At 57.1% G+C, this 26177-nt stretch overlaps 2 protein-coding genes across 3 annotated transcripts in view; one reads left to right on the top strand and one right to left on the bottom strand.

The window, feature by feature from the left end:
* The window catches only part of TMEM132B (transmembrane protein 132B), a 470837-nt gene that overhangs the window by 62062 nt on the left and 382598 nt on the right, over positions 1-26177 (top strand). The gene's annotated exons all lie outside the window — the stretch shown is intronic.
* LOC133229255 (protein sidekick-1-like) overlaps positions 1-26177 on the bottom strand; it is a 65728-nt gene that overhangs the window by 13749 nt on the left and 25802 nt on the right. Inside the window, exons 8-14 of the mRNA XM_061385765.1 lie at positions 25573-25688; positions 23530-23716; positions 21696-21833; positions 17315-17476; positions 16509-16634; positions 5026-5190; positions 2352-2489 (exon numbers count right to left, since the gene is read on the bottom strand). Of these exons, the coding sequence (XP_061241749.1) occupies positions 2352-2489; positions 5026-5190; positions 16509-16634; positions 17315-17476; positions 21696-21833; positions 23530-23716; positions 25573-25688 (1032 nt within the window). The remainder of the gene's footprint in view (positions 1-2351; positions 2490-5025; positions 5191-16508; positions 16635-17314; positions 17477-21695; positions 21834-23529; positions 23717-25572; positions 25689-26177) is intronic.

Raw genomic sequence — 26177 nt, 5'->3', positions numbered from 1 at the left:
TAAGGGGGAGGGCTCAAGGGTGCAGGGTCTTTTTCCTGCAGTGATGAACATGCTCCAGAACCAACTGTGGTGATGGTCACACATGTCTGTGAATGTCTGTAACTAAAAATCACTAAAAAATGAGTCCATCAGTACATATCAAAGCAGATTCTACAATCTGCTAGCCAAGCAAAGCCGTAAGTAACCAGGGGGACTGCAGAGCTCCCGGCGGCCCCTGCCTCACTCGGCATGAGAGTTGGTCCTCACCGCTGTCCCCCTGCCCAGGCTGGCCTCCCCTGCCCTTCCCATCTCCCCCTGCCCCTGCCCAGGGAGCCCCTTCCCCCACCCCCTCCTTCAGATCACAGCTCAAGGGTGGTGAGACCGGAGAGGACGTTCCGGAGCCCTGAGGTCTCCTCCCTGTGTCGTTTCTCCATGCGGTGCCCGTCACCACCTCTCCGTTTTGTCCTGAGAGCTGGCTGGCTGGCTTCCTGCGGTCCTGTCTGCCTCCCCTGCTAGGCTGTGAGCTCTCGGAGGCACAGACCCAGGGATGCTCACACAACCTTGTTCTTGGTGAGGTCCCAGCCCCCGGGACACTGCCCGAGCACACACCAGGGGCTTCACGCATGTTTTGTTGAATTCACTAGCATTTCCTATCCCAAGGATCCTGTCTGCCGGGGACCCCACAGCCCTCCGCTCGCCTCCGTGTTCTGCTTGTGTGCAACGGGGAAAGCCAGCAGCACGCAGACAGCAGCAGATGAAAGAGGAAGTCGCCTGCGCGTCGGGGTTGGGGTTGATGGGAGGCGAGCAGGTGAATATTATACTCAGAGAGGAAGTCTGATCTTGTACAAGAGAGCGTGTCGTCTGGGAGGGGTAGAACGAGGCTGCAGCACAGTGGTTTGGGCTCTGCGTGTCTCCTGGGCGGGCAGGGAGACATTCTGGTGGACAACTTTTTTTTTTTTTTCTTTTTCTGGGCATTAATGATGAGGTTAAGTGAACGCTCCAGGGTAAGGCTGAGGATTGGAAGCTGCAGGTCAGATTGGACTCTGCAGTCTGCTTCCCAGATGGAGAGGGAGAGGAGGGAAGGCAGGGCGACTTTCTCTGCACCAGACGTGGGATTCTGGGATTCTGTAATAGCATTAACTCGGGAAAATGACATGCCATTCATACACTGTAAATCCCGCAGGAATCAAATCTGATTTACGAACACTTGTTAGAAGTGAATTTACACAGAAAAAAATAAATCCTTTCTTGGAGGAATGAATGGCTCAACGTTACAGAAGCAAATGGCAGGCACTTTAGGGCCTCCTGGTTTTATTAACCCTCTTGGTGCAGGGACTACAGTGCTGGGGGCTGCGGTCGGGGCATCTGAGGGCCCCTTTCACAGAGGACCGTTTCCAGCACCCTGGAAGGTTCCCTCCCTGTTTATACTTCTGCACCAAGAACACCCACCATCCTGCCTTCTAGAAACATCCATTCATTAGGCTGCTCCTGACCTTCCTGTAAAGCAAGCCACGCTGTCTGTGCCCTTCCATGGCCGGCTCTGCCCACGTTCATTTGTCCATTTTTCTAGTGATGGGGACTCTCTCGGCTGTGGACACTCACTGAGCACTTGCTCCACGCCAGGCCTAGCCGTGCTGGGAAAACGGGGCCCAGGCTGCAGAAGGCTCAGAGCTGGGGTGCGGGCCCAGGCAGCACTCGCCCCATCGTGAGAAGGGCTGGACCACAGACCCGACTAACCATCCTGAGTGGCACCGAGGCAACTGAGCCGCACCCCGATGGCTGTTCTTGTGATACTGAAGGGGCCATTTCTCATCTCTTGAACACTTTCCACTTTTTTTTTGAAGGTCCTAGCGGTATTTACATATTGCATCCATGTGTTTAAATTTATCAGTTAAAGTTAGCACACCTTTAAATCTCTGGGTGGAAAGAGATATGATATAAAAACAGCAATCAGTGAGTGCTCCGTCGCTCAGTCGTGTCCGACTCTTTGTGACCCCATGGACTGTAGCCCACCAGGCTCCTCGGACCATGGGATTTTCCCGGCAAGAATACTGGAGTGGGTTGCCATTTCCTTCTTCCACTTTCCACATTTTAATCATACTAAAAACCACTCCTGCATTTGAGCAGCTGCAGAAATGGGAACAGACTCTCAGGGGCCGAAGGATCAGGGGCCGAAGGATAAGGGACACGTGGCCTGTGTGAGGGCAGAGCCGGCCAGACGCCGGTGCCCAGAGCCCCGGTTTCCTGCCTCCAGAGGGACGTGTGCCTGTCTTAGGGACTGAAATGCAGCGTGGTGTGGGCACCCCAGACCCAGGAGGGACAAGCCCGACGTCTCGGCCCCAGGTCCCTGGGGGAGGCGGGGGCGTCCCAACCTGTGCCGCAGTTGCGGTACTTCTTGCTCTGGCCGTGCAGCAGCAGCGAGAACACCACCAGCAGGATGACCAGCAGACTGGAGAGCGCCATCACCAGGAGAAACCACCACTGCTCGTAGAAGGGCGTCTCCACCTGAGCTGCAGGGCGACAGGCGCACGGTTACATGGACAGAAAATCTGTCCCCGCCGTGACCGGGGTGGGGGGACCCCTGCCTGGTCTGGGTTGTCCTGGGTAGATCCACTGGTTTCCCGGAGAAGAAGCTCTGGGTCCACTGTCTCTCGGGCCTGGGGTCCCCTCGCCCCCGCTGCCCCCACCCCAGGCCTTGGCTAGCAAACTTACATTCTCCCAGTTTTATCTGTAGTCTGGGTTACAGGGAGGGAGGGACAGAAGTGCCCGGGCTTGCTCGTCTCTCCCAGTATGGGGGCTTTCTCCCGAGACACCTGCAAACCCCCTGGCCGCCCCTGTTCCCGCTGCCACCACCTGGTCTCACCACCTCCGCCTGCCAGCAGAACCCCCGCTGAATCCTTGACATCGCAGGGAGTTCTCGGGTGGAAAGTTGGCCCCTCCTGCAAGTGCTGCGCCCACGAGCCTGGCTGCCCTCAGTCTAAGCCTGGGAGCCCCATGACCAACCCCTCTGGGCCGAGAGCTGGACGCGCCCACACCCTCCCAGGAGCCTCTGCTCACACGCTGCGGCTGGGGGGCCTGTCTGCTACCTGTCGGCCTCCTCTGCCGCACCAGGGCTCCCCACCCACGGAAGCTGGGGCTGTGTTCTATGTATTTTGTGCCCCCAGCAAAACTGAGAGTTACTTTGAAGGAGGATTGTCTTCTTCCTCATGTTTTATTCTGTTTACTAAGGAGAGAGAGATGGGAGTCGCTCTTTGCCAGGTGCCGGATGGCCCTGGGGTCCCCTCGTGCCTTCCACCTGCTTCCCTGTTGGGGGCATTGGATGTGCGGGACAGGACGGAAGCCCCAAGGTCTGCCGCCCAGAAGCAGAAACCCACCGGAAGGGTCTCAGCGGACGGACGTGAAGTGTGTGCACCCTGCGAACAAGCGAAAGTCCTCTCTGGCTACTGCGACAGTCCAGGGAGGGAGCCTTGGCAGGCGGAAGCGCTTTAGATCCGACACACATGAGCTGGATTTCAGAGGGATGTGTGAACCACGGTGCCCACAGCCCCGAGGACCAGGAGCCGTGTTCTTACGTAGGAACCAGCCTCTGGTGCCCCCTCTGCGTGTGCGCGATTGCAAGCCCTGTGCATTTGGAACTGCTTTTTGTAATTTTTTATACGTGGTCAAGGGAGGCAAACCCTGAATTGCTGGATGGAGTGATGGGCTTCCTTATTCCATTCTCTCTACTTTGGGGTGTGTTTACAAGTTTCTTCATAAAGACGAAGTAGAAGAGGTAGATTTGGTCTTCCTGCTTATTTTTCATTAAACAAGTGAGTGGTGCCCAGGCTGTCCCTGTCACCAAGCGCCCCTGGAATCCACGGTGCTCCCAGACCAGGAGGCACGGGGCCCGGGTGTCCACAGACGCTCCCCTCCCTCCAGGCCCACTCAAGGAAAGGATGAAGGATGTTTCCAATTTAAACAAGCGCAGTCAGCAGCTTAAACAGATGTGACTACGGGGATGGGGAACATATTTGTCTTGATTGGAAGGAAGGCTCGTGGTTTCTGGCCCAGAATCGGCTTGCGACCTCCAAACGTCTCTGCAGCCAGCTCCCTTCTCAAGTCGGCTCCAGGTGGTCGGCCTGCAGCCACCCCCACATCTAGAGCCTGGCTTGCAATCTCGGCGGCGTGGAAGGACCACCTTGGAGCTAGAAAATCATCAGGCCCAGACCCGTGACCCCCGTGACGCAACTGCTGTCCGGGGTGGGGCCCTGAACGACTGTTTTCTAACTGTTCCCGAGGGTGGCCCCTAAGGTGCAGCTGGGGTGGAGGCCCACTCCTCACCTGCGCCCGGGGCCCCAGGAGCGGGTCCAGGCCGCGTAACCAGCCTGCCCCACAGCTGGTCCCCCCACTGCTCCCCCAGCCTCATGCAGGCTCTCCCTTCCCTGCGGCCATCCCCCTGCACCCTTCAAGACCCAGGCCCAGGGCCGTCACTTCCTCCCAGCGGTCACACCCCTCGTCACATCACTGGTGAGGACGGGGTCTGTCGGCACCGACACCCCTCGTCACATCACTGGTGAGGACGGGGTCTGTCGGCACCGACACTTGAGCTCCAGGTAAAGGAGCCTGGCCGCCCCCTCCATGTCTGTGCTACCCCCATGGCTGAGCCGGGGCTGACACTGGAGCCGGCAGCCCTTGGCCTCCAATCTCAGGCACCGGGGGCACCGGGCCCCTCGGCCAGCATCCCTCAAGGACGCCTGGGCTGACACAACCACGTGTCCAGGGCTCGCACTGTCCCCAATGGCGGCTGGGGACAGGCAGGTTGGTGCAATCTTGCTTTTCAACTTTCGGCTCAACAGTAAGGACGCATCTGCTAACAGAGGGTCTCAGGCTGCACTTTGCAGGGGACGTCTTCTCCCCTGGGGGGACCCTGCCCAGCTCAAGCTGAGGCCCTAGCTCTGACAGAGGGCGAGAGGAGCTCAGTGAGGCCAGGACGTCTCCTCCAGGGATGGCTGTGCTCTGGGCCCATGCCGCCCGCCCACCCCCGGGGTCCCCGGGCGGGGCTCCTACCTGACACGGCAGCGGAGGGGCTGCTGGGCTCCCCGTAGCCCGCCTGGTTCACGGCCACCACCCGGAACTCGTAGGTCACTCCTTGCCTGAGCTGGTCCAGGCTGACGGTGTAGGCCGTGGCGCCCCGTGGAATGTCCTTGGCAAACATGTCCCACAGGCCTTCGTCTGCGGGGCAGCAAGGACGGAGTTCAGGGTGCCCGTCTCCCACATGGAGGCCCGGCGGGTGGACGCTGCCCGCCTTGCCCTCAGCCCCCTGCTCCCTCCCCAGGCTGGGGCCTCGCTCTCCTGAACGGACGCCGCCGAGGCTGCCAGATGGGCGGAAGCATCTTCCCTACATCCTCCTGGCCTCTGGCTCTGCTGTCTCCTCTTGGTGTAGGGCACTGGCTCTTTCTGGGACGTCCTGCTGTCCCTGCCCACCGCGTGTCCCTAAACCCCAAGTTCCCTCTATCCCGACTCACTGAGGACACGTGCCCCTGCCCCCAAGGGCCCAGAGGCCCCCACGCACACCAGCCTCCACTGAGTTCTCAGCCCCACTGCCTTATCACTGGAAATGACAGTCCAGCAGGCGGGTCAAAGAGAAGATGCTGAACCACAGCCTCGTGCACCAGCCAGCTCCCAGGTCCAGGGTGACGCTGTGACGCTGTCTACACTGGGTGGTCACTGTGGCACGCCTGGTGCAGCTTTCGATAATCGATAGCGGGTCATGTTCTCTCACGGGGCGATGGCACTGAGGGGCAGCTGGCATGGAGAGGCAGGCAGGGGCTCTGGGCCAACCCCACAGGGGCCTCGGCCCCTCACCTGGGGACCTGGCTTCACCTCCTGAGCCAAACCCCTGAAGCGCCTTCCTCGAGTTCAAGCATCCTTTGGAGGGGCTTCAGTGCCAAACCTGCCCTAAGACCAGTTGTTTTTAGTCTCTTTCCGGGAGCTACTAGACACAAGTATAGATTTTAAAAGATGTACTGGATTCTGACTCTTTGCAGTCCATGGGGTCGCAGAGTCAGACACGACTGAGCGACTGAACGACAACTGAATTTTGAACTTAAACGCCCACGTTCACAGAGCATTATTCACAGGAGCCGAGAGGTGATGAAAGCAACCTGTGCCCATCGACGGAGGGACGGATAAATAAGATGGTCCATCCAGCCACACAGAGAAGTGCGATCCAGCCTCAGAAAGGGAGACATTCTCGTGCCTGCTGACACAGCATGGATGAAGCTCGAGGGTGTGACACTGCGTCACACACACACAGACGCTGGACGGGTCCAGTCTAGGAGGTTCCCGAGCGAATCCACAGGGACAGAAGGGAGAGGGGTGGGTGCCAGGGGCTGAGATGTGACTTAATGAGGACAGAGCCTCAGTCCGGGAAGATGAACAAGCTAGGGACGATGGTGCACAGCCGTGTGGACATACTTAATGCTGCCGAGCTGCACACGCACAGAAGGCTAAGGCGGCAAACATACATCACGCGTTTTACCAAATAAAAATAGGTACTGAATTTCTTTAAACCCTGACATACAGGAAAACATTAACAAAACTGAAACTGAAGCCAGAAAATCAGACGCAGAGAGAAAGGAAGCAGCTAGACAGCCTTGGCGCGAAGCTGCCTCACCACGCGTGAGCTGTGTGACCTTAGGGAGAGGGTTTAACCTCTCTGTGCCTCACTGGAGAACGCGGGCAACATCTACGTCACAGGCGTGCCTCGGACACTGAACGGGTCAGCACTGATGAAGTGCTCGGTAAGCAGTACATCCACCGAGTGTTTGCGAAATCCAGTCTCTATGGAGCTCGTTGGGTAAAAAGTGGCCTCCGGGCCCACACTGTTCGTTTGAAGCACTGATCCTCCGTGAATTATAAATTCTGTTATAGGAGCAGGTGGGTGATCTTTTACAAAGAGCAGGCAATCTGGAGAGGAACAGCGCATTTGAACATGCATGCTTCACAGGGAGGACGCCTCTCTGGGAAGCAGCCTCGTCACACGCCTCGGAACAGCAGCGGCTCGAGGATCAGCCCACGGTCAACAGCAGATCACCCGTGTGTGAGTCTGTGTTTGCACAGGGCTTACAGTGTGCACCAGTTAAGCACTGTAGTCACGGGTTAACAAAGGAATGGATGCGGGCGAGACTTGAAAGGCACAGACCTCGGTACAGAGGGGGAGCGCGATGACTATTTATTTCTAAATGCTCACCAAGACACCCATTACCATTAACAACGTCCAAATGGCAAGTCATCGCTTAAGCTTCCTCTTCCTTCTGAGACCGTTAGGGTTCGCACATTCGATTGTTCTCTGTGGTCGATTTCTGGTGTGAAGGCTGCGTTTGCCCTGCAGGCCCTGCTCCCTCGCCTGGAGGCCTCGGGAGGCCCTGCTCCCGCTCCACGCCCTCCCCCACCGGCTCCATCCACAATCACTTCAGAGCTCTGCTCAGGCCCCGTTCCAGCCAACAGGGAGCCAGATGAGACTTCTGTTCTCAACGAGCTCCTGATAAATCTATAGGTGGGGGTGGAGGAAAACCAACAAGGTCATCTCACCCTTTCAGATTCACCTCCTGGAGGCCAGCCCTGACCCACTCCTGCACTCTAGGAAGAGACGGCAGCGTCCGCCTCTGGGCCTCCAGGACACTTCTCTACGTTTACCTGTCTGTCTGTACCGATGGGCTCGCGAATGTTTCAAGAGTTCAACAGGTATCAGTTGACGTGATTCACTCCCCTTTCTTACCTCTCCCTTCTTACTTCATTCCTTCTTTTCTCCTCTTCCTCCTTCTCTCCATCCATCTTTCCTTTCTTCTACCCATTCACTCTTCCATCTACCCATCCATCTGTTTATCTTTCCATCCACCCATCCATCCACCCACCCACCCATCCATCCACCCATCTCTGTACCCCCATAGCTTTTCACAGGGCCTGGCACAAGCAGGTTTTCAATAAAATAACCACCTCTATTTATTTAGTGCTTACTATGAGCAAGTCACTGTTCCAAGGGCTTTAAACATTGAAAGAATCGTGTGGTGTTTTCCCTCTTAGAAGATAGTTTTATGCTGTCAAAGAGACTAAAGGAAAAACACAGACCCTAATACACTGGATAGTGCCTAAACCCACTGTAATTAAGGGACTAACAAGACCGTGAAAGGTGCTCCCAGACTGTCCTCAGCAGCTCGAGCACTCCTGCAGTGGGTTCTCTGAGTGTCTTTGGCACTAAAGTTTCTGTAATACTTTCCTGCTACTTGAAGAAAAAAAAAAATGATTTCCCCTTCCTCTCCCGTCACCCAGAGGCCACATTTTATTTTAAATGCTCTGTCATAGCTCCAGGAATTATGTGTATTTTTCATGTTTTAAAAATATTGAACAGAATCTCAACACAAAATGATTTACTTTACATGGAAAAATGCTGGGAGGCGGGGAGTCATACCAAGAGAATTTCCTTCCGAATTAATAGAAAAAGTTTGTATTTTTGTTCTGCTTAATTCTGCCTTTCCAAAACCAGCATACTCAGCATTTGCAGCTCCACTTGTAACCCTCTGGGCTGTTTATCCACACTGATGTTCATGCCGTGATCGCTGCCGGCAGAAACCCCTGGCGGCCGCTGGAACGTCCACTCTGTCTCTCCACTGCCAACTGTTTCCCTCATCTGTACTGGTCATTAAATATCTCAATAGATCAATGACGGAGAAAAGTATGTCTACAAATTAGGGGGGAAATAACATTACAGAACTATTAAGCATGATGAGATTTGTGCAACTGATTTTCCACGCACCAGGATAATCCCTGGGCTTGAATGTCCATCTCGATCAACACTTGAGGGGCGTGCGGGCCCTTGTGTGTTTCTGGGGATGTGCTTGGCCCGCTCTCAGACCCTAGATGAGGCTACCCTGCCATGTGCCCCAGAGACCCCCGCCAGCTTCCCGTCCCGACCCTCGTGGGGAGCTCGGATCGGCCTGAGGGAAACAGTGGCCGTGTTTCCCAAAGCCACATCCCTGGGTGGCTGACGCCCCAGGCCTGAGGACCTGACCTCTGACCTCCCTGGTGGTGATGCTGACCTTCAGGCCAGGGCCACGTGACACCTGTGTTGGGGTGTTTGCGGTGTCTGCTGGGCCTAGCCCCACTTCGGGGACCCCGGCACCTTCCTGGACTCCTGTTACTGAGACACTGCTGGGAAAACACCAGAGCGAGTAAGAAGGTGGGGCAGCCGCTGAGAAATGAATGCTGCAGAATGTTGCCGGATAAACCACTCTGGTCACACGCCTCCATGTGCGCTGACTAGGGAGGAGAGCTGTCCACCCACACAGTGTGGCCCTGCCGGCCGGAAGCTCCTGGGCTTCTGTCAGAAGCTCTGGGCCGCCCTATGGCAGTGTTTGTTTCCTAAAACAGGAAGATGGCTAATTCTGAATGGCCGCAAGGAAAGCAGGCACCCTCTGTCCACATAGGCTGCCGCCCCGACCAGCTTGTTTCCAGGGAACAGAACAAGGCGACTCTTTGCTTTCGGGGCCAGCACCTCCCTCCTCGCCTGGCGGCGGCAGGAGGCCCATGTCTCGGGGACGACATCCTCAGCACCAGGAACCAGGAAGACCTCCCTCCTGACCAGAGCCCCGCCCAGCACAGGCACATCCCGGGCTCTGCGCTCCGTCGGTCCCCCAACACCCAGAAGCGCAGGCAGACACCAATACAAAAGTCTGATTTCCTGGACAGTTACACAGTCTCCACACTGAATGAAACTCATTCACGGCCCGAGATTTCTGGTGCCGCTAACTCACACGATGAACCGGGACACCGGCTTGCAGTTCTGAGCCTGAAGCTGTTGACTTCTTGTTTAGTCGCTAAGTCGTGTCTGACTCTCTTGCGACGCCATAGACTATAGCCCACCAGCCGCCGCCGTCCAGGGGGTTTCCCAGGCAAGAATACTGGAGTGGGTTGCCATTTCCTTCTCCAGGGGATCCTCAACGCAGGTCAGGTCTCCTGCACTGGCACATGGATTTTTCACTACTGAGCCACCGGGGAAGCCTGTTTATTTCTTGAATGCTGCCATTTCTCTTTGTATAAATGGTCTGGGTTGGAAATTTAACTGACATGGTGAGGATTAAATTTGAGGCTAAATACATCTGATTAAAAAAATTGTATTTTATCTGGTCCTTGTTTAAGGCAGGACACACGAGATGAATGTTGAAATGCAAAGGATGGCCTGTGATGGGGGGGCCCTGCCCTGGAATAAACGTCCGCAGAGGCTGACTGGCTGTCACGGGGGGCTGTGAGGGAGACAGGCGTGAGCACAGGCTAGTGGCACAGTGGGAACTGTAGCCACAGCATGCCTGCTGAGGGTGCTGACTCAGCAACTTCCATGGATTTTTTTTTTTTTTTAAACCTTTAGCGAAACACTGATGTTTTCCTTTGTTCAGCTGAAAAGTCCTGCAGTCAAAGACTGCAGTGGACAGAATGACTGGGGAGGGGTCTGGGAGGCTCCCAGGAGGACTGAAATATTTTGGGGAGGACCACCGCCCCCACACCCAGGGACCAAGGACCATAATCCGTCTCATCTGCGCCCATCTCCGGGCTAAATACATTATTTGTGAAAAAAGCAACACAATGTCTGCCTTGCATTCGGTACATCCTAAATATGTATATTTCACGGCTGCTTTGGAGAGGAAAATATATTTATAGCTCCTTCAGTGCCATTCCCGCCTATTGTGTAAATATGTAAATGAGGCTTCTTGATCTACACAGTAAAACGCCTCGGAATAATCTGTGTAAATAAATCAGCTGCATATGCCCACTGCACAGTTCCCATTGCCTTCCCCAGAGCTTAGCAACACCGACTTGGAGGAAACCTTCTCAAAACCCCAGAAGTGAACCTCCGGCAGGACTGTCCGGCGGGGTCTGGGGCCGAGTCCATGCTCGCTGACCGCCCTTCTCCAGGACTGGGAGGGAGTCTGTGTTCTAGCCCCGTGCGAATTTCCTTAGTAGCTGTTCAGTTTGGGGTGTTCATGTCAGAGCATCAACAGAATTCGGTTCAGTTCAGTTCAGTGCTCAGTCATGTCCGACTCTTTCCGACCCCATGGACTGTGGCATGCCAGGCTTCCCTGTCCATCACCAATTCCTGGAGCTTGCTCAAACTCATGTCCATCGAGTCGGTGATATCATACAACCATCTCATCCTCTGTTGTCCCCTTCGCTTCCTGCCTTCAACCTTTCCCAGCCTCAGGGTCTTTTCCAATGAGTTGGTTCTTCACATCAGGTGGTCAAAGTATTAGAACTTCAGCTTCAGCATCATTCCTTCCAACGAATATTCAGGACTGATTTCCTTTAGGATGGACTGGTTGGATCTCCTTGCACTCCAAGGGACTCTCAAGAGTCTTCTCTAACACCACAATTCAAAAGCATCAATTCTTCAGTGCTCAGCTTTCTTTATGGTCCAACTCTCACATCCATACGTGACTACTGGAAAAACCATAGCCTTGACTAGGTGGACTTTGTCAGCAAAGTAACGTCTCTGCTTCTTAATATGCTGTCTAGGTTGGTCATAGCTTTTCTTCCAAGGAGCAAGTGTCTTTTAATTACATGGCTGCAATCACCACCTGCAGTGATTCTGGAGCCCAAGAAAATAAACTCTGTCCCTGTTTCCATTGTTTCCCGATCTATTTGCCATGAAGTGATGGGACTGGATGCCATGATCTTCGTTTTCTGAATGTTGAGTTTTAAGCCAACTTTTTCACTCTCCTCTTTCACTTTCATCAGTAGACTCTTTAGTTCTTCTTTGATTTCTGCCATAAGGGTGGTGTCATCTGCATATCTGAGGTTATTGATATTTCTCCTGGCAATCTTGATTCCAGCTTGTGCTTCTTCCAGTCCAGCATTTCTCATGATGTACTCTGCATATAAGTTAAATAAGCAGGGTGATAATATACAGCCTTGATGTACTCCTTTCCCGACTTGGAACCAGTCGGTTGTTCCACGTCCAGTTCTAACTGTTGCTTCCTGACCTGCATACAGATTTCTCAGGAGGCAGGTCAGGTGGTCTGGTATTCCCATCTCTTTCAGAATTTTCCACAGTTTGTTGTGACCCACACAGTCAAAGGCTCTGGCATAGTCAATAAAGCAGAAATAGATGTTTTTCTGGAACTCTCTCACTTTTTCAATGATCTGACAGATGTTGGCAATTTGATCTCTGGTTCCTCTGCCTTTTCTAAACCAGCTTGAACATCTGGAAGTTCTCAGTTCACGTACTGTTGAAGCCCGGCTTGGAGAATTTTGAGCATTACTTTGCTAGCGTGTGAGATGAAGTGCAATTGTGCAGTAGTTTGAGCATTCTTTGGCATTGCCTTTCTTTGGGATGGGAATGAAAACTGACCTTTTCCAGTCCTGTGGCCACTGCTGAGTTTTCCAAATTTGCTGGCATATTGAGTGCAGCACTTTCACAGCATCATCTTTTAGGATTTGAAATAACTCAACTGGAATTCCATCACCTCCACTAACTTTATTTGTAGTGATGATTCCTAAGGCCACTTGACTTCACACTCCAGGATGTCTGACTCTAGGTGAGTGATCACACCATCGTGATTATCTGGGTCATGAAGATCTTTTTTGTATAGTTCTTCTGTGTATTCTTGCCACCTCTTCTTAATACCTTCTGCTTCTGTTAGGTCCATACCATTTCTGTCCTTTATTGAGCCCATCTTCGCATGAAATGTTCCCTTGGTATCTCTAATTTTTTTTAAAGAGCTGTCTAGTTTTTCCCATTCTATTGTTTTCCTCTATTTCTTTGCATTGACCACTGAGGAAGGCTTTCTTATCTCTCTTTGCTATTCTTTGGAACTCTGCATTCAGATGGGTATATCTTTCCTTTTCTCCTTTGCCTTTCACTTCTCTTCTCAGCTATTTGTAAGGCCTCCTCAGACAATCATTTTGTCTTTTTGCATTTCTTTTTCTTGGGGATGGTCTTGATCACTGCCCAATCATCAGCAAAATTGGCTGTGGTTAAAATGCAGATACACAGGGCTGCACGGCCACCTGCCCGGGTTGTCCAGGCCTGCTGGCCACACTCCCCAGACCAGCCAAGTGGGTGAGCTCCATGCCTGTCAAGGCAAGATGGAAATGAGACAAGTGGGTGGACGGTAGGCAGCCTGGGGCCCCTGGGGCCTCCCCAAAATGGGCTCAGTCTTCCCAGACCCTGGGCAGCCTCTGAGAAAAAACTCCCTGTCCCAGGGACCCACACACCACAACCAAGCTCCCTTCAGACTCCACTGCCCTACAGAGGGCTCGGGGGGCTGCAGCAAGATGGTGCCGCATTTACTCTCTGTGCAATGAGGCCTGTAACAGATGACAGCTGAGCTCCAAAGCTCACAGTACCGGCAAGAGTTTAAACATTGACAATCTGTAACCGCGTTTCATCTGACTCCAAGCAGCTGCGGGCCTCTATCCTGGAGAGCAGGGGGCGTCCTTCTCGACTTTCAGAGGCTGGACGGTGAGCCGGTCAGCCTGCCCTGGTCCAGTCAGCTGCTGGAGGAGGGACAGATTTTCCATGGACAGGGCGGGGGTTGGTTTCAGGATGGTTCACGCGCGTTGCGTTTGTGTGGTTTCAGGATGGTTCACGCGCGTTGCGTTTGTGTGGTTTCAGGATGGTTCACGCGCGTTGCGTTTGTTGCACACTTTGTTTCTGTTGTGATTATACCGGCTCCACCTCAGACCAGCAGGCATCAGATCACGGAGGCTGAGGACCTGGGGGCCCCTGCTCGAGACCACGGCTTCCTTATCTTTTCTCGGTGCCGTGGACCCTCTGACAGCTGGCTGACTTTGAAGGCCCCCGTCTCAGAGTGGTTTCAGATGTGTGAAATACAACGGAAAAGGAAACGAGTCACACTGGTGATGCTAAGTGCCTGGCGGTACCCGGAGATGCACAGCCATGTCCGTCTCCAGGCTGCGAGGAGGGTCTGGGTACGTGGGTCTTCTCGGCGCCCTGGGTGAGCCATGCGGTCTTTGGAAGATGTGGTAGAGAAACGTGGATTTCCATGGCACCCTCACACCAGGGAACTCAGAAGTCTTGGCTTCGTCACGAACGCCTCGGATAAGGAGGTAGAGCAGGGTCTGCGGACGACGTAATTCCACCGTAAGGATGAGTGTGAAGGATCCGGGGGAGTCTCTCCACGGCTGGCACGTGACACGCATGCAGCCGTGACTCCTGCTGCCGGCAGCCTCACAGCTACTGCAGTGACTTAGGTGGCTTCTCACCTCTTGTCGTGGACTGAATTGCATCCCCTTGTCATTCACACCCTCGAGGCCTGATCCTCAGGCTCTCAGAACGTGATCTTATTTGGAAATAGGGTCTCTGCAATTAATTAAGATGCAGTCATGAAGGTGGGCCTCTGTTCCATATGACTGGGGCCCTTCTAAGAAGGGGAAATTAGGGACTTCTGTGGTGATCCAGTGGCTAAGAATCCACCTGCCAGTGCAGGGGACACGGGTTCGACCCCTGCTCTGAGAAGATCCCACCTGCCACGGAGCAACTAAGGCCGTGGGCCACAACTACTGAAGCCCGCCTGCCGAGAGCGCGGGCTCCGCAGCGAGAGAGGCCGCCGCGACGAGAGGTCGCGCACCATGACTAGAGAGTGGGCCCCACTCTCTGCGGCTGGAGAAAGTTCACAAACAGCAAAGAAGACCCAGCATGTCCAAAACAGTAAATGAAGAAGAGAAATAAAAAGAGGACATTTGGACGCAGGCGGGAACACAGGGAGGAGGCCAGGTGACGAGGAAGGTCGGGGCCTGGGTGATGCTTCTGCTACAAGCCAAGGCACCGCAGAGGCTGTGGGCAACGCACCAGGAGCTGGGGGAGGCGCTGGACCGAACCCCCCACCCCCGGCTCGGCCGGCCTCGGGAACCAGCCCTGCTGACCACCTTGATCTGAGGATTCCCGCCTCCGGAACTGGCAGCCGGCACGTCTCTGTTATTTAAGCCGCCTGTGCTCGGTGCTTGGTTACAGCAGTGAAGGAAGCTACCGTGTGTTTATCAGTGAAGGAAGTGCTACTTTCAGTTAGAGGTTAGTGAAGATAAAAACATATTTTTTCCCATCTAAATCGTTGGAGCTCCAGAATTCTATCCATGAACACTGCAGGGGCCTGGGGAGCAAGCAGGGTAACCCCTGGATTTGAGGGGCAAACAGCTTGCTTCCTTTGGGTCAGCATGGCCTCCACAGCCTTGTTTGGGCCCAGACCCCAGGGGCCTTTTAGCCACGGTGCTGGCTGAGCCCGGCCTGCCACAGATTTGGGGCCCTCTGCTTCCAGCACAGGACAAACACCCTGCTTATCAGAAACTGGCCAGGTCCCAGGCTGGGGGCTGAGCATGGGTGTGGGAGCCAAAGAATCATTCACGTTTCATAGAAACCGTCTTGGTTTATGGACCAGGTTTCTCCTCAGAAGTTTGTAGAAGGCACTTCTCATTAGGAACCTCTCAGAACCAGTTTGCTGGGGAGGAGGGGTGCCTGTGTCACTGTGGGGTCTGCAGCTTCAGGGCCCCTTCCTCCTGGTCTAATAGCTGCTTTAGACCGTAGTCTGAAACACGCCCAGAGCTGGACCCCATCTAGCAGGAGGGACCTGGCGATTTGTGTTCTGAGTGTGGCGCTGGCCCACCAGGCACGCTCACCCTCAGAGGTTCATGCTGAGCTGTGCAGCCAACTGAACGTGCAGTGCTCCTGTGTGGGCGACACCCCCACCCCCGGCCGTAACACCAGACTTAACCCATCAGAAGTTCATTTTCCAATAAGTCCTTCCTAAAAGCTGAAGCTCCAACATTTGTCCACCTGATGCAAAGAGCCAACTCATTGGAAAAGACCCTGATGCTGGGAAAGATTGAAGGCAGAAGAAGGGAGTGACAGAGGATAAGATGGTTGGATGGCATCACTGACTCAATGGACATGAGTTTAGGGAAACTCCAGGAGTTAGTGATGGACAGGGAGGCCTGGTATGCTGCAGTCCATGGGGTCGCAAAGAGTTAGACATGACTAAGCGACTGAGCGACAACAACAAAAGGTATTAACTGAACAGAAGGAAGGGGAGAGCCCACTCAGGGCGGACGGGGTCAGGTGGATCTCAGCCTTGCTCTCAGCAGGTGACGTGGGTTCCTGGCAGGAAGGCTCACAGTGAGGGGTGAGCAGAACGCGGTCCACCAAGACCCTTAGCCTGTCTCTGAGCCACTCGCGGGTGTCACTGGTGAGCCGAGAGCGTGTGTGAGGGGCCCTAAGTCCTCAGCATGTGTATCTGAGTGATGGTTACCCTCCCCTAAACCTGGCTCACGTGGCCACCTTGTCGTGGGGCTGATGCCCGTGAGGTTATGAGCACAGTAATGGTTATGAAAACAGAGGGTGAGGGAGTGAGAGGGAGGCTCTCATTTCAGCATCACTCCCTCGGTCCCCTTGTCATCAGGGAGATACTGCCAGGCGGGCCTGCGGCTTGGACACATCCCCCTTGTACAGATGCACGGACACGGTTTTGGGGTGGTGCCCACCCTACCTGAGGGTCTGGCCTCGATGACGTAGCCCGTGGTGGGCGTCCTGCCGGCCCGGCCCTCTGTCCAATGCAGGGTCAGCTCAGAGGTGGATTTGGTGACCGAGACGTCTCGAGGGGAGCCCGGGGACCCTGTGGACAGAGCAGAGCAGGGGGCTTTGGGGACGCCTCGCCCGCAGGGGCTCTCCAGGCAGGGCCACCACGCTCAGTCTCAGGTTCCTCCTCTAGAAAGTGGGGGTGGGGTGGGGGCCGACGCAGGCCTCACAGGGTCCCTCAGAGGATCAAGAGAGGTGAGGCGTGGGGGTGCCCCCTGGGTCCGCTGCCCCGGCCTCGCCTCCATAAGCACCTCCGTAAACAGAGGCCAAGGTCGTTTGTGAAGTAGAAACCTTGGCTCAACCTCACGTGTGAAAACTTCAAAATTTTCTTGTGTATCTTGAATTGAATGCACTTACTTTGTCTTAATAATTTTCCCAGAAAAGAAATACAAACTTGACATGCCTAGGAATTTGCTCGTCTACACTGAATGTGCTCACGTTCAGACACTTGCGTTAATATGCGCTTTTGAAGACAGGGTCAAGAGATTCCCCTGGGGGCCCGGCGGTTAGAACTCTGCGCTTCCACTGCAGGGGGCCCTAGGCTGATCCCTGGTCGAGGATCTAAGGTCCCACATGGCATGGGGTGCAGCTAAAAGTTAAAAAAAAAAAAGACAACGGGACCAAAAGAGGCCTGAGCTGAAGCCAGCTCTGAGCGGCCACAGCGGCTCGCTGGAATGCAGACAAACCCGGAAGAGGACGAAGGCGGCTGGTACTCACCCTCGGCCGGCCCGGCCGTGACGTTGGCCTGCAGCTCGGGCCCGTAGGCGATGGTCCGTGCCTGCACACGGAAGAAGTAGGTGACTCCCTTGGTGAGGTCCCGCACCTTCAGCCAGCGCGGCCAGTTCCCCTTCACATCCACGGTCACCACTTTGCTGACCCCTAGAGCCGCAGGAACGGGGAGAGGGGTGGATTCAGAGGGGTCCTGAGCCCCGCCTGCCTGCCCGGCTCTGATAACAACGGCGGAGGCCCCTCGGTCTGCTAAGGAGGTATTTCTTACAATTATGAGGCGTTTAAGTGGTGATAATGGCCAATTTTCAGCACAGATAAGTGCAATTAGAGTCTAAGCTTGATAAGCGGGTGCTGACAAGGGAAGAAGCACCCTGAGAACATGTGGGAGGAGGCGGTCAGGCTCGCTGGTCAGGTCAGGGGCAGAGACCTCTGGCGACCAGCACCACCCGGAGGGCAGGGCCTTGGGGTCTGTAGGGCCCCTTCCCACAAAGTCCTGAGTCACGTCAGAGGCGACCTCGGGCTTCCCGACTCAGTCCTGGAGGAGACTGTGAGAGAGGAAGACTCAGGAAGACTTCTGGGGGTTAAAGCTGCACCCCTTCCTCCGCCCAGTAGGGACCACCCTGTGGTGTGAAGGCCTCGGCCACGCACGACAAGCACAGCTTCGCCCGGGACTTGACGCGAGGATGGAGCACCTGTCACCACAGACAGCGGTGCCTCAACCCAGAGACCAGGACGGCCCGGGACCCTCTCCCTCAGACACGGGGATGGAGCGCGCGTGATGCTGGCTGCACGGTGTTTAATTAGAAAACAGAGCTTCAATATTTTGGGAGGAAGATACATCCTGAAAAATACATAAATGCAGCCTTTTCCAGAAGGGAAAATAGAGTTCTCTATGACGTTTGAAAACGAAGCGTTTGAACAAAAGAGCTACAGAGCTCTAGACTGCGGGACTTCTCAGAGCCTCCCACCCGCCGATGGCTGTCGGGCACCTCTGTGTGGGGCGTCAGGCTGCAGTGGGTCGGTCAGCAGAGGGCGTGTGGACACGCTGCGCGTGGTGCCTGCTGTCCAGGGTCCAGAGTCTGCCCCACTGCGTCCCCCACACAGAGGACTGCTGGGCTTCCCGAGACCGTGGGCCGCCTGTCTGTGCTCGCTGTGAATGGCCAGTGTTCTCTGCACCTTGAGTGCAGAGAACTCAAGGGCGGCCTTGACCTCAGAAGAGCCCCAAAAATCGTGTCCTTGTGCAAAACGGGTCAACCTTCCAAGTCGCCAGAGCAAATCCCTGCAGTCCTGCAGGTCCCAGGGTCTCTCCTCGTGGCTTACTGCGTTCACATCATGCCTTTTATCAAACACTTGACCAGCTAAGTCATTCTCTTCCCAATTATTTCAGAGCGATTCTGGGGGCTTTTGCCTGGTCGGAGCTTTTCACTGGAGAAGCAGGGCTGTTTCTGCCCAGCAAAGCTGCCCCTCAGGCCCATCGCTCCGGACGGGGCTCCCGGGGGGCACAGCACGCACACATGGAGAGCGTCCTCAGCTGATGCTGGGGGTCCTGTGGGATGTATAGTTTTTGGCAGAGCAGCATCCCTGCCCCCTTTTTTTGTTGTTAGAAAAGAAATACCTTCTCCTTAGAGTAGAACCAACCCCGGGCACAGATTTTGTGAACTCTGTCCCCCCAACCCCTGTCCCATCCCAACCCCCCATTCCATCCCAACCAAGGCAGAATCTTGTTCGTTTAGTCCATTTTAAAACTGTGCCCTGCGCTATAAAGCCTCATGGTGCAATTCCCTAAAATACTTCCATTTAAAACATTTTGTTGTTGATGTTCAGTAGCTCAGCCATGTCCGACTCTTTGCGACCCCATGGACTGCAGCACGCCAGGCCTCCTGGTCCTTCACCGTCTCCTGGAGCTTGCTCAAACTCATGGGCATTGAGTCAGTGATGCCATCCAATCATCTCATCCTCTTTCGCCCCCTTCTCCTGTCTTCAATCTTTCCCCCATTTAAAAGACATTTTTAGAAAACATAAAAACAGCTCTTCTATGGAATCAGATTCCCAAGATCAGGGCCTGGCGCTCCGAGGGCTGCTCTGCTGGGCTCCGGGGTCCACAGCACTGGGTCCACGCTGGGCCCCCCGCTCCCTGGGCTGAAGGCAGCCCACCAGGTCTGGGCCCGGGGCGGGGCACGCAGGGTCAGCCGGGGCGAGGGCGCTGCTTCACAACTTCTGTTTACTGTCTTCACTGCAAGCGTGCGTGTGTGCGTGTGTAACGCACATATCACATCCTTGGTGGTCTTCACGGGGAGCCAGCTGCCACAGAGAGCTGACATAGAATGAAGACACTCGAGGGTCCCCTGTGTTTGCAGCCATGTCTCCGGGAGACACCGGGCCCTCTGAGACACGTGAACGCATCGAAATTGTCCGGAGCCCCCATCACCACTTCCATGGTTCCCTGTGGGAATCCCGGATCCCACAGTGAAGGGGGCCAGGCTTTTCCAGGAGACCCCCACTCAAGAGGCCCGCACGCCCATCAGACTGGCCGGCCGCCTTAAGCAGGGGGGATACATAATCCAGGAACTGGGGGGCCCTGGTGAGGGACAGGCCGAGGTGTGGGGACTCGTGTGCAAACACTTCCTAAGCCTCCGCCTGCCCGAGGTGGCTGCTGTTCTGGCGTCAGCCAGCGCTGGCCAGTGCGAGGCCCCCAGCTGAGCCCAGAGTAAGGGCTTCCCATGCGAGGCCCCACACCCGTCACCAGCAGCCCCGCCCCGCCCTGGGCATGGCCTCCCTGCAGCCCTGCCTGGCAGACCCCACCTTCTTGGGCCGCGGGCCGTGGAGGCTGGAAGGGCTCGGGCCCAGCGTGTGACTGAAGAATCAGGGGTTTGGGGAGCGGCCGTGGTCCAGGCAGGCTCCGGGTGGGATCCTGAGAAGCGGGCCTGGGTTGGTGGTGAGCAGGGCGCATCTGGAAGGTCATAGGTCACCAGGGTGGCACTCAGGCAGCGGGCCTTGAGCTCTGCCCCTAGGGATGGGGTGTGTGCTGGTTGCCGGGGTGGCTGGGGCAGGTGTGAGGCCTAAGGTCAGCCTTGCTCCTGCAGGAGCTGGGCCAGAGCTGTCGGGGGGCGGGTGGGCCCGGCTCAGGGCAGCTCTGGGGGTAGAGGCGGCCCCAGGGCTCCTCGGGCCGGGCTGGGCACTGCCAGTCACTGGTGCTGTCACGGTCAAGGGCAGCAGCCCCAGCCCTGGACAGGGCACTGGACAGACGAGTGGGAGTCAGGGTCTGGGACGTGCTGGTCAGGAACCTGGGCTCCAAACAGGAGCCGGGTCAGTGGCTGTGTGACAGAGCGCCAAGTCCCCGCCCCCACTCACATGGGCGAGCAAAACGCTGGTGTCCGGTAATTCTCGGCCCTTCCTGGCCGCTGGACGAGCAAGATCCTGGCCCGTCTCCTCCAGGGCCTCTGGGGCTGTGACCGCGACTCTGGCCAAGCCCAGGCCACCTGTCCCCAGACTGAGCGGGGCTGAGTAGATGTGGCCCCGGCCTCTTGGCCGTTGGACAGCCTGTGTCCACACGCCGCCTCTCCTGCTATTTACCAAAGTTCATGAATTTTCTGAGACGCGTGCCCCTCACGTGTCCATGTCTGATCTGGGATGCAGCTTGGGACAGTCGCTGCACACGAGGCCTGGGCCAGAGTGCATCGGAGGCCCTTTTTCCTCCTCAGCACTTAATAAAGTTACCATGCATCTCAGAGCCCACGGCAGTTGAGATGCGATGAAATAAAATCTAGGGCTTAACTTTTCTTCTTCACATCAACTCCCTGTTTTAGTTGAATGTGCTTATTTTTATAAAGGAAACGTTTATCGCGGCGCTTTAAGTGGAAAGCCAGGATCGTTAGACGTGTGGGTGGTATCTTTCCCTCCTAGACATTAAACAATCCGTAACTTTTACAGTCTGCCTGCGTCTATGACCAGGGGCTCCCCGCCCTCCTCTGCACCACGGTCCTGGGCACACAGAGGGGCACAGAGAAAGGCCCACTCAGCCCTCAGTGTGTGCTCTGGGCCCTGGGGCTCAGCTTCAGTCTCCTGTTGGGGAACAGCCCACGGTGTGCACCCCCTAAAAAACCTTCGCTGAGTAAACGTTAGAATGAAGGGTGGCCGGAGGAGCAGCTGGGGGCAGCCTCTGGGCCCAGTGCCCCCTCTGGCCACATTGCCCACGTGGTTCTGGCTTGTAGTGCCTGGGTGGGACGAACCCTGGGGCCTCAGGAGCGGCAGGTGGTGAAGACCCGGGTCGGGGCCCCAGGAGGGCGGCTGTGCGAACGCGCCACGCGCTCGGCCCGTTCACCGGCCTCTTCCCGTGTCGACGGCGGGCGCCAGGCCCTGCGAGGCTTACCTTGGACGGGCGCGAGCGGCTCGTACACCACTCGGTAGCCCTGCAGGACGCCGTTGGCCGCCACGGGCTCACCCCACGAGACGTTCAGCGTGGTGGAGGTTATTTCCGAGAACGCCAAAAAGCTGGGGGTCCCGGGAGCTGGAGGAACAGGGCAGGACCTTCAGTGAAGCTCCTTTTATAGCAAGAGATCATCTACATGTGTGTCCACGCCTCCGCCCGGAACAGAGATGTTTATTAGATGTTATTTTCTACTTGGTGCAGGCTCAATGCCACACGCTGTATAAAGGTGATTTACTGAGCATCCCCAACCTCCCAGGATCAATCGGAAACTCAAACCCTCCCGAGAGGAGCAGAGGAAACGACGGTGTTCAAGCACAAAGGAGCCTGAGCAGCACGGTGACAAAGGTGTAAAAACGAATGAGAGAGACAGGAAGCGCAGCGCAGACGGCACCGTCAGCTCCGGCCTGCGCCTCTGGGGGCCAGGCTCCGGGGCGGGTGGTGGCTGAAGGCTCTGCCCTCCTCTCCTCTCCCTCTGCAGGGCCAGGAGGCCCCAGAGGACACCCCCACCCTCGTCCTCACCTGGGATCCCCTGGTGCCCAACCATCTCACGGTCCCCCTTGGTCTGGAGATGGGGGAGCTCACAGGCCACCCTGAGTCGGGAGACGCTTTTCCTGGCAGACGCAGAGGCCGGCTGGGGGTCAGGGAGCAGGCTGATCCACAAGGCCCCCGTCCACCTGGACTGGAGTCCCGAGCTCCCCTCACCGTGTGGGGACTGACGTGCCCCCAGCCCGGTTCCCCTCAGAGGTGAGAAATGCCCACTAAACCAGCCCCTCCTGCCCCTCTTCCACACTCCCCGCCCTGGGGGTCCTGTGGTCCCACGATCAGCTGGGCCCACCGTGCCCAAGGGTCTCCGCCTCCCACTCTCAGCTGCACAGCTCCACCCCTTCCCTCTGAGTCCACGATGGCCCCTTCCTGGCCTTGCAGGGACTGCTGGACAGGCCCCGGGGGCACGGCCCGTACAATCTGGCTGTGGTCATCTTGTGCAGGGCAAAGCGCTTGGGAGCCCCTGCTCCCAGGAAGACTGAACCCACAGAATGTTGGGGAACCACGAGAGGAGGGTCTGTATCCCATGGGCTCCCGAACCTACTTTGCTGGCCTGTGACCCTCTGGATCTCATGAAGTCCCTCGGAGCTCCCGGGACCCCAGGCCCAGCCTCCTTTCCCTTGGGAGGCCTGGCTGGCCTCACAAAGCCCCCCAGGCCACAGGGGATTCCAAGAGTCACCAGGACAGTGAGCGATCAGCTCAGAATGCACAGTGGGTGAGGAGAGGAGGCCACGGGCAGTGTGACCCCCGGCAGGGCAGTCCGGGCATGCTCTGGGATCTGCCTGGGGCATGTGCCTGAGAGATGGCAGGCCAACCGCTTCTGGAGGGCTCTGCAGCTGAGGCCCCCGGGGGGCCCACACTGCAGCCCAGGCTCAGCAGGTCAACAGACAAGGGGATCTCTGCTCTGGGAGCTGGACCTGAGAGAAGCCCCCAGGGCCCTGGGGCTAATCCTGCCTGTGAGGAACAAGGCCTCGTGCAGCTGGAAGCCTGTTCACCTGACACCCTGCACGGCTCACAGCAGGCAGCTCCATGCAGCGGGCCCAGGCTGGGGGCCGGAGACACCATGTGGGTCAGACCCAGAAATCTCCGGCTACATGGGGCTGGGTTTGAGGACCAGCAGAGTGGGGAGCTGGGGGAACTGGAGCGGGGGTGGGGGGCAGCAGCGGGGCAGGGGGCAGCGATGGGGCAGGGGGCGGCCTGGGCAGTCGGTGGGAGGCTTGTGTGCTCCTACCTGCCTGGTGGGTGCAGCCCGGCTGGGGCTCACTCCGGGGCCCGTCGCCCGCGGCGTTGAAGGCCGAGATGCTGACCAGGTACTTGGTGTGGCTGGTGAGGTTCTTCAGTTTGGCCGTGGTCTCGGGCAGGAACAGCACCCGCATCTTCTCCGTGTCATTCTGGCTGTCTGCCTCCCAGTAGTAGATCTGCCGGGAGGAGCGGAGGCTGGAGGCCGGGAGGCTCAGAGGGGTGGCGCCCCGTCTCAGCCTGGGGACAGGCGGCCACCAAGCCGGGGCGGGGGACCCCAGTGCTCCTGGGGGGGTGAGTGCGCCTCTGCAGAGGCCAGGCCAGGAGGATAGGGCCTGCAGACGGAGGTGACTGCCAGGAAAGTGCCTTAGGACCAGGCTCCTGGACGTAAGGGAGACCGACCCAGCCCCTGCTCCAGCCTGTGGACGGCCCCAGCCCCAGCTTCACTAGAGGCTCCTGCATTTTAACCCTGACATGCATCGAAGCCTGCGATTGACGTGACCCAATACTGTGGACGTTAAAACAGCCTCAGATGACGAGCAGAAGAGCCACCCTGGGCTCAGCGCTGCCGGGGGGCCCGTGTTTCTCTTGGTTCTGTTTCCTCGTGTCTGGTTTACATGTGCTCGTGAGCAAACGTGATGCCCACACACGGAGGTTTGTAAGGTCATCTGAACTGTTTCCCTTGATAGCTGGCAGAGAACCACAGCCTCAAGCTGGTGCCAGCCAGGCTGCCCAGAGACAGCCCTGGACCGTGGATCTGCCTTGGCTCAGTGGGTGTAACCCGGGCCAGGCAGTCAGAGCTGTTGGCCCACGTGCGGAGCAGCAGAGTTCCGTGTGGGGCCGGCTCTCCGGTGTCCACACGTCTGGCCAGGCCAGAGCAGCCCTGGCGGGTTAGCTACGCTCATTCCCTCCTGTAAGATGAACTCCAGCTTCTGCACCCTGAACTGGCCAGTGAGGCGCTCTGCTCGAAGAGGCCGCACTAACCTGGACACTGAGGGCAATACCCACGTCAGCGTCTGTTCAGGACACCGTTATTGGGAATTATTAATAGGGAACGCGCTTTGGACACACACACACAGCACCTTGCCTCCAGGCTCAGGGGACTTGCTGTCGCCTCATCAGTCATTGTTAACGGCCCTGCCACGGAGGAAGGCCTTTCTTTTCACAAAACAGCTACAGAAATCATTCTTAGAGGAACATTTACTCGGCCCAATAGTCATCATCAGGGCAGGTGAGCCCACAAAGTCTGAGGACTGATCAACTTGAGGCTCATCAGACCAGACAAGGAGACTCACCCTGAGGGGAGGATGGGGGTTTGCAAGGGACGGCCCTGGGCTGGTTACCTCAGGAGGGTTTTGGCTGACCTCATGGGGTTCCAGCCCCGTCTGCAGGGGTGACCTTGGAGGTGGAACCCTGGGAGGGGCTCCCTGCCCCCCACCAACTTGTGTGACTGTTCATGCCCGATGCTCTTACGGGAATGGTCTGGTGCCTTCCTTCCATCCCACTTCTGGAATATTCAGATGTGGGCTCAGAACAGGTCAGTGTCGGGGTTCTCAAACTGAGGTCCCCAGGAACCAGGCCCCTGGGGAGCTTGTCACACATGCACATTTCCGGGCTCCATCCTGGACCTACTGAGTCAGGACTCGGGAAGCATCCAGTAGTGACACGGGGTGGAGCTGGGGGCTAGGCCTGGTCTCCCCTCCTGCACCGTCAGCAAAGGTGGTGGAGGCTCCCCGAGGGGGCGCAGGGCAAGGAGAGGCCAGCCTGGGAGGGAGGGGCTGCTGGCTCCACCATGAGCCTCCCCGACCCCCAGGTCCGGGGGGAGGTGGGCTGAGCTGGCCCAGCCCCTCGGTGATGCCCTCGGGTCCGAGGGTGAGGGCCGCCGCGTGCTGGCGCAGGACGCAGAGGGCCGCCGTGAGCTGGGGGGCCCGGGCCGCCGGCCCTCGTCCCCAGGTGGCCGGGAGGGCAGACCGCGCCTCGCGAGGGGTCGTCCCCAGGTGGCCGGGAGGGAGACCGCGCCGTGCGAGGGGCTTGCCTTGTAGCCCTGGATGATCCCGTTCTGGCTCTCGGGCGGCGGCGGCTCCCATGCGACCTCCAGCTGGCTGGCCGTGAGCGGGTTCACGTGCACACGCTGCGGGGCCTGGGCAGGGGCTGTGGGGCAGAGAGCAGAGGGTCAGCCGAGAAGCCCGCCCCCGCGTGCGGGCTCCCAGGCCCCACCCCGGCCTGGACGACCATGGACCCTCTCAGAACCACGGTTCCCCGCGCGGGCTCCCAGGCCCCTGCGGCCCCGCCCCTGCAGGCCCCGCCCCGGCCAGGACGACCACGGACCCTCTCAGAACCACGGCTCTAAGTGCACACAGTGAAATCTGGAGAACCCCAAAGAAAAGCGATTATACACAGACACAGGGGCGCTCGTGAGAACAAAGGTGAGACAGTAAGCCACGTGCCTATGACTGAGCTGTGAGGCTGCCTGGGACAGGCAGGGACGGCTCAGCAACCTCCAACCTCGCTGCGTCGGGTTGGGGAGGGCCCTGTGGCTGGGAGATCAGGCCCTGCAGACCTGTGCTGCTGGCTCTCACGTTCATTGCCGAGTTGCTGCAGTTGTTCAGGCGTTAAGTCCTGCCGACTCTTTTCCACCCC

This window comes from Bos javanicus, chromosome 17 (assembly GCF_032452875.1).
Source record: "Bos javanicus breed banteng chromosome 17, ARS-OSU_banteng_1.0, whole genome shotgun sequence".
Classification (NCBI taxonomy): Eukaryota; Metazoa; Chordata; class Mammalia; order Artiodactyla; family Bovidae; genus Bos; species Bos javanicus.
Note: the sequence above shows the minus strand (reverse complement) of the source record. Positions and strands in the feature narration are given on the sequence as shown.